At 32.5% G+C, this 8,199-nt stretch overlaps 1 protein-coding gene across 1 annotated transcript in view; it reads right to left on the reverse strand.

Annotated features, from left to right (window-relative positions):
* The window catches only part of LOC106458254 (disintegrin and metalloproteinase domain-containing protein 10-like), a 9,373-nt gene extending 7,693 nt beyond the window's left edge, over window positions 1-1,680 (reverse strand). Inside the window, exon 1 of the mRNA XM_013917734.1 lies at window positions 938-1,680. Coding sequence (XP_013773188.1) covers window positions 938-1,680 — 743 coding nt within the window. The remainder of the gene's footprint in view (window positions 1-937) is intronic.
* Window positions 1,681-8,199: the final 6,519 nt, after the last annotated feature.

Genomic DNA, 8,199 nt, shown 5'->3' on the forward strand with positions numbered 1-8,199 from the left:
ACTACCTACACACACACTGTCACGTCGTGACCATCTTATACATACCAGACCATCCCCCAATCTAGTAAATGCTAGAGCACTCCCGAAGGAACGGGATAGTTCTAGAAAGCAGGTGGCGTGACAATAGTCACGTGATCTCGCTGACGCAACAGTACTATATATTGCATCATATTTAGTAATCTTATGTACCAAAAAATACAACATTTAATGTAAACATCAGAATGAAATCGCTCATTTTCGATATCAAATAGGCAGAAAATAAGCGATTCCACAGATTACATTAATTCTACTACTACTAGTAATATTTTTTATTTTCATTTTATGTGCTTCTTATATTAATACTAATAATAGGTTTTATGTAACCAACAGCGTTATGGACCCCAAAGCAATATAATGTATTAGTAGTTAAAAAAAATTGTGACCACAACGGTAGTTTTGGGTTACGTATCTGTAGTTCCACCTCCTGCCTACTGAATATATTTTGTAAGAATTCAAGATTTTCGCCTTCGTGTGACAAATGTTGATGAAAAGAGGTATTTCAATGCTTTTGTATGCCATCTATTTATATAATCTAATTGTAAAGTGAGATTTCGCCATCACTTTCATAATGCACCCATAGCTTAAAAGTGTGTCATCGGGACAAATAAAAACTTCTTTCGCTTTAATTTTATCACTCTGTATTATAAGCGCGTAGGCGGATGAAGGTGATGTTATCCATTAAATTGTGCCCATATATGTAAAAAAAATATTTAAAAGGTGTTAAAATAACCTCAGATGCCATCAAAATGCACTATATTTGTTGAAATTGCAAATTACTTTTGAAGGGGCGTGCCCCTGGACTCCCCAGTAAGGCTTAGCCACTCGTATACTAGATTATACTAAATTTCTGCCTACACCCTTGTATTTTGTTTAATATATGTAATTCGATTATGCTTACACAGTTTGATTCATTCCTTGTGATCGCGACGACCTGTCTGCTACACGTGGTCCTTCCTTATAGTGGTCTATTTCTTTACAAATATTAGGCGATTTGGAGTCGCAAAGTGTAAAATCTGAAGCCCTATACATAAAAGATTTGTAGCTTCCATTGACGGTAAAATATTTGTCGTCAGCTACATCTGTATAGTATGTTATGTTGTCACCACGGATTGTACCAACAAAAACACCTTTTGTAAAATAGCCGTAAACTGTAGAATCTGGCATGTCTTTTAAATGTCCCGAATATAAGACATCTTTAGAAACATCGTATGAAGTACCATTCAATGATCCTTCTGAACCACCATAGACGGTAATTTTAGTTGTAGGAGAAATAACAGAAGTGTCTGGGAAAAGGCGAATGTCAAATGTTTTCTGAAACGCTCGGAAAATAACATATATATTGTCACTATTGCTATCACTTATAAATAATGATGAACTTTCAGTTTTAACTCTTTGATTTGGTACTAAAACATTGTTAATTAAGTCTGCATTTGAACTGATCAATTCAACAGGTTCATAATAATCAATTTTAGGAAATAGTGATTCAACATATAAAAACGACTGAAGGCTTATCCAAAAAATCAAAATTATGACATCCATTTCTGATTTTAGCCTAAAGTTCAACACGAAATTACGGATATCATTAACACTTAAATTACTGTTGAAGACAGGTAGTTCAAATTGTAATTTTCGACGTTCCATATTAATCTCACATGCATTATTACTTTCTCGAGAATGTGTAACGCGTAACAGAAAGTATAATTTTTATTGTTGGTCGTTAAGTTTGAACCCAGACTACAAACCTCAACTACAGTAATTACAAAAACATTGTATCATATTGTTTCCAACTTATGTTTATTGGATATAAATATCTACAGATATATAAATATGACCGTGTAACATTTTAACTATTTACTTAAATCATCATCAACCACAAGAAAATAACGAAAATTAGGCGCAGTTGAAAATACGAGATCACAACAGTATTCCGACTTCGTAAAGCATGAACAACAATAAAATTAACAAACAAAATTATTTACTAGTTTTGTTTTGATTTTGCTGGTGCGATCATTCCCAAGAAGATAAGTTTAACGGTAAAAAAGGTTTTAGTACTAAAACAGTGATCGAAACGTTGAACTTCTTTCAAAAATACTCTCCCTTACTGTAAAAACTGAAACTTCTAATAAAATGAAAATTATTTACTATTTAGAAAAAGTGTCAATGGATGAGAAGAAATGACATTAAAAACGTAATTTTTCAAATAAACGTTCTATATATAAGGTTATTTATTCAAATACAATTTATCGAAAACGTTACTTTAAAACAGTTTAACATTTAAAACAAGAGGTATTTGCTATATAGATAGTATTTCCTTGATTAACAGTTCAAGGACGGAATTACCATTACAAATAATAGTGGATTTGTTTGTTTTGTTTTAGCGCAAAGAAAATAATAATTTATCTGTGTTACTTATTAGAATTTCGAATAGTCCGAAGCCAAGTTAACTGATAATTTAAATTTAGTAGTTAAATTGTACTCTGGATTTAGTATTTAAATATATGCCGATATATTAGTCAATTTACGATATTTGCCAACAAGGTTGATACACACAGTCTTCGTTTTTAACCCAAATACATTTTAATATACACACAACGATACAATTTACAATAACAATTCTTACAATGGTAACAACAAACAATGATTTATAAACAAAAGTTTCACAAACTCACAAACAATACAAAATCTTATTTCTAGTTTGGAACTCCCTTGATCGAGGGTTTACGATGAGCGAGTTAATTACGAGTTGGTGTAAGTACGATTCGCCGGGAAACTAGCTACCTAGCTTTGTCCTTCGCCACACACACTAAATTGTTGGTCCGTTCAAGTTAGGTAATGTTTCCGTAAAAATACTAATGTCCAATGAGAATCCACTGAAGTTAAACGATTTGTAATGTTCGAAATTTATAAATGTTCCTGGTCAAATATATTAAGTTTTCTGATTGATAGGCGTTATAAAAATCACAGTTATAGCTTTCGAAGCTTATAGCCCACTGATTATAGCAAACCACTAATAGACACTCTCTTTTAGGCGCTTCGCGCTGGTTGTATTTATAGGCGTGGGAAGGTTTTCTAGAAAATTCAGATTACATAACAATACTGAGCTATATTTAAACGTTTATGTATATAGATATATTGTTGATTCTTACTCTCGAGAATCTTCTACAACTTTGGAGAATAAGCGGGAATTTCACAATACATATTAATACTACAAGCTATGCATGTTTTTAAATACAAACTTAATATAAACAATGTTCATGTTAAAATAAATATTTAACAACACATTCTATACAATCTGCTGTTACGTATTGAGAATTTCAAATAATCCAAAGCTGCATTAAATAATTTAACGTTTAATAGTTGAACTGTACCCTGGATTTAGTGTTTAGAAGTATGCCGATATTTTATTTAATTTACGCTATTTGCCAACAAGATTGATTCACACTATTTTTGTTTTGACACAAATACGTTTTAATATATATATATATATATATATTTGTTTGTTTGTTTGTTTTGAAATTTGCGCAAAGCTACACGAGGGCTATCTGCGCTAGCCGTCCCTAATTTAGCAGTGTAAGACTAGAGGGAAGGCAGCTAGCCATCACCACCCACCGCCAACTTTTGGGCTACTCTTTTACCAACGAATAGTGGGATTGACCGTCACATATAACGCCCCCACGGCTGAAAGGGCAAGCATGTTTGGTGTGACGGAGATTCGAACCCGCGACCCTCAGATTGCGAGTCGAGCGGCCTAACCACCTGGCCATGCCGGGCCTTATATATATATATAAGTATTACGATTAGTTATTTACAAACAAAGTTTCAATAAACAGAAATTTCATCAACTTACAAATAACCTAAAAGCGTCTCCTTGACATCTTGTGAGTTAACTTGAAGTTGATGTACGTAGAATTATCGGGGAGCTAGCTAGCTTTGTCAGGCATTGAATTGTTGGACCGTTGAAGTAAGATAATATTTTCATAAAACCACTAATGTCCGATGAGAAACTAGCAATATTTTTGGAAAGATACTAACATTTGATTGGAATTCACGAACGTTCGAAATTTATAGCTGTTCCTGGCCTAATGTCATATATTTTCCGGTTGGTAAGGGTTAGCAAAATCACGGCTTATCGCATACACACGGTTATAACAGTTTCCTAGCAGACTTGTATATTAGCTGGTTTTTTTTGGTGCGTTGCCCTGCTGTTTTTATAGGTAGGACACATTTTCTCGAAACTTCGGAACTGTATTTCACCAGTTACGAAAGTGGCTATATTGTTGATTCCTGTGTTCCCAAATATTCTACAATCTTGGAGAATTGGCGGGAGTTTCGCCATACGTAACTAACACGGTAAGCTATACATGCCCTGAAATATAAACTTATTCGAAACAAACGTTGACATTAAAATAAATGTATAAGAAATTCGTGATATGCAACACATATCTGATACTACAACTCATGCATATTTCTAACTATAAATTCAATTCAAACAATGTTCATATTAAAAATAATAAATTCGTTACACTGCACTTTGTCTACCCTGATAAATTTAATAACAGCTTTTGGCGTTATAAATCTGTAAACTTAACTTTTGTGTGACATACTAGTGAATCCAGACTGAGTTATTAGATGTCCAATTTCGTATCTTTGGTTTCGAATCATAGAATTGGGTGGACTTAAAAGGATGATACCTGATCTAAGTTTTACTCCCTTTTGCTTGTGGGTTCGAACGGGAAAACGTTTATTCATGGACAACCCTTTGTTTAGAAGAAATTCTTTAAATTTTTTGTTTTACTTTAGAGCAAAGACATACTGTGCTATCTGCTGTGTCCACCTTGGGGATTCAAACCCGGATTTTTGCGTTGTAAATCCGTAAGCTTACCGCTGTCCCATAGGGGGATGATTTTTTAATCTAATGAACTGTTTGAAAATTATGTTAAGTTTGACCTGTAATTAGAACTTTCTTAGTTTAAGATTTAAGTTGTTTAAAAGATCAATGAAACTGAACATTTATCAACTATGAACAGTTTTATGGGAGTTACAAATATTTTGTTTAGAAATATTGTGGTTATAGAAAGATAATTGGCAGCAATCATTTTTTACGTTTTAATTAAGTATTGTTATTGGGTATGTATTGAGTGATCGGCTGGTTGTTAGAGGAAAGCCATACTGGGCTATCTGCAGTGTCCACTGCGGAGAATCGAACACCGGATTTGACCATTGCAAGTTCTTCAACTTACAGTTATAACACAAGAAAAAATTTAGGTATATATATATATTTTGTCTTTATATTTTTACCTATGAGTATTTTCCTTTTTTGTTTTGGATTTTGCATAAAGCTACCCACCGCCAACTATTGGGCTACACTTTTACCAATGAATAGTTGGATTGACCTTACCATTATAATATTCTCATGGCTGAAAGGGTGATCTGGTTCAGTGAAGGGCATTTGAACCTGTGAGTCAAGCGCCCTAACTACCAAGCCTTATCTATAAGAAAAAGTCTCATAATCTCACCCTATTGCTATTAAGTAATATTAAGCTACTAACAATCAGACTTTTTATATCACTTTTTTTAAATGCTCTTGTAGAACTGTAAAAATTGTTAAATTTTTAGGACAAAAATTTTATTTATAAAGTACCCAAATATCGGAGAGTGTGATAGCACTTTCTATGAATGGATGGCAGTTTATAAAGAGTATTCCTATAAATTCACATAAAAACTATTCGCCAAAGTGATTAGATTTATCTATAGAGTCTAGTTTATTATTTAGTGTAAGAAAATATGTAACTGTAGCTTAAGGAGAACTGTGTGATAATATGCTATGACTTTAACTTATATCTATTACTACAATGAACAACTTCGTTGAGGTTTAAGATATAAAAACTAAAACTATTATGTCTAAATAATTACACTTTGAAGAAGTTAGACTATGTATAAATCTTGGTAAGTTATATTTCTAAACAATGGTAATTTTAAACGACAAATATGCGAGTTCTAGATCGAAAAAAAGAAAGTAGTAACTTAAAAGCAGAAAGTACTGAGAATTTCAAGAATGAACATTTAGCTTTCTGTATTGTTATGTAAAGTGCATGAATAGATAATTTTGTTTCACTGACTGTTAAGTTCAGTGACATACAAAATCCGTTCTTCTTTGTCAGAGTTAAAGTATAGTGAACATAACAGCTTATTTTGATTGTAAAGTATATTCCGTAATGATAAACAGTAGACAAGATGAATTTATAAAATGTGAAAAACTGTATTTTTGCATAAGAAACAACAATTGAAATATTTTGTCAAGAACTTTTCATTGTTATCACAGTTATTTTACTGATTTTTTTTGTTTTTAAATTCTTCAAAGTAGGATACATGCACATTATATTTGATAAATCTCTGATAAAGTCGTCTTTCTCTATAGCAATGTTTATCATGTAACGAATTTGTTATTATATAACTATTTTAATATCAACGTTTGTTTAGATTACGTTTATATTTAAAACATGCATAGCATATAGTGTTAAATATGTATTGCAAAACTCCTGCCTATTGTCCAAAGTCGTAGAAGATTCTCGAAAGAAAGAATTAACAATATATGTATATACGTAAACGCTTAAGTGTAGTTCAGTATCGTTACATAAAACTGAAACTTCTAGAACGCCTCCACACGGCTATAAATATAACCAACGCGATGCGCCAAAAAAAAGAGTACCTATTATTAGTTCACTATAATCGGGTGTGCTATGAACTTTGGAAGCTATAACTGTGGTTGTTATAACGCTTATCAATCGGAAACTTCAGATATCTGACCAGGAATATTTATAAATTTCGAACATTTCAAACCATTTAACTTCAGTGGATTCTCATAGGACATTAATACTTTTACGAAGACTTTACCTAACGTCATCCATCGGTGGAAACCCAATCTCTAATAGGTGTATAAACAGTGAAGACTAGCTTCATGTAAGTGAAATATACGTACGTCAACTCGTAATCAACTCGCTCATTCATCATGAACTCTCAATAAGATATCAAAGGAGTTCCAGATTAAAAGGAAGAATTTATATTGCTTATAAATTTGTGAAATTTTTGTTTGTAAATCATTGTTTGTAATAACTGTTATTATAAATTGTACCGTTGTGTGTATATTAAAACGTATTTGTGTTAAAAAAGAAAAACTGTGTGTATCAATCTTGTTGCCAAATATCATAAACTAACTATATATCGGCTTTTACTTAACCACTAAATCCAAAGTACAATTTAACTACTAAATTTAAATTATCAGTTAACTCAATTTAGGCTATATGAAATTTCATTATGTAACACTCAACCATTTTTTGCTTGTGGCTTCCTTTTGAGTTTAACTTATCTCTTTACTTTATTTCGACACTGTTGATTTATAATACATTTATAATATTATTTTTACAATATTGTATTGTTTTTAAATATTTTGTTTATAACATACTGTTACGTCTCCGTTTGTTAATTGATTTTCCGTAACTTCGTTCCGACGAAACTTTAGCGACACAAGTCCTTACTTAATAAAACTGGTTTATTCTTTCTGAATATATCTTTACCGATACACTTATTTTCAACAGTCGCTCTTTTACAAACGTTTTAACAACGAACGTTAACTTCAACAATACTTCCTGACTGCAGTTCAATTACTCACTACCTAGACACATATTGTCACGTCACGCCGTGACCATCTTATATATACCAGTCTACCCTATATCTAGTAAATGCTAGGGCATTCACGAAGGAACAAGATACTTCTAGAAACGTGGCGTGACACTAGTCACGTGACCTCGCTGACGCAACACTGCCCCTCCTTAGTATTGTTGGTCCCGAACAATAACCACAACAATAAACCAATAACAATTAACAATAACTTAATTAAATGTACAGAATTACAAACACAAAATTACAATTCAACAAAGTCTCTTAATTTTACGGGACGTATCTTCTTCCGTACTGGTCTCCGTCTCTTTGGCTTCTGCTTCATGTGGGATTCATCAGCTTCATCTATCGTCGATAACAGTCAAATCAGTGGTAGTAACTTCAACAAGAGCTTCACCATTTCTCGCCTCAAACCTGAGTAGAGTTTCTTCTTCAATGGTGGCTTCTTCAGGTGGCACGTTTTAGCAGCGTCATTTGTTCTGT

This window comes from Limulus polyphemus, unplaced genomic scaffold, assembly GCF_000517525.1.
Source record: "Limulus polyphemus unplaced genomic scaffold, Limulus_polyphemus-2.1.2 Scaffold435, whole genome shotgun sequence".
Taxonomy (NCBI): Eukaryota; Metazoa; Arthropoda; class Merostomata; order Xiphosura; family Limulidae; genus Limulus; species Limulus polyphemus.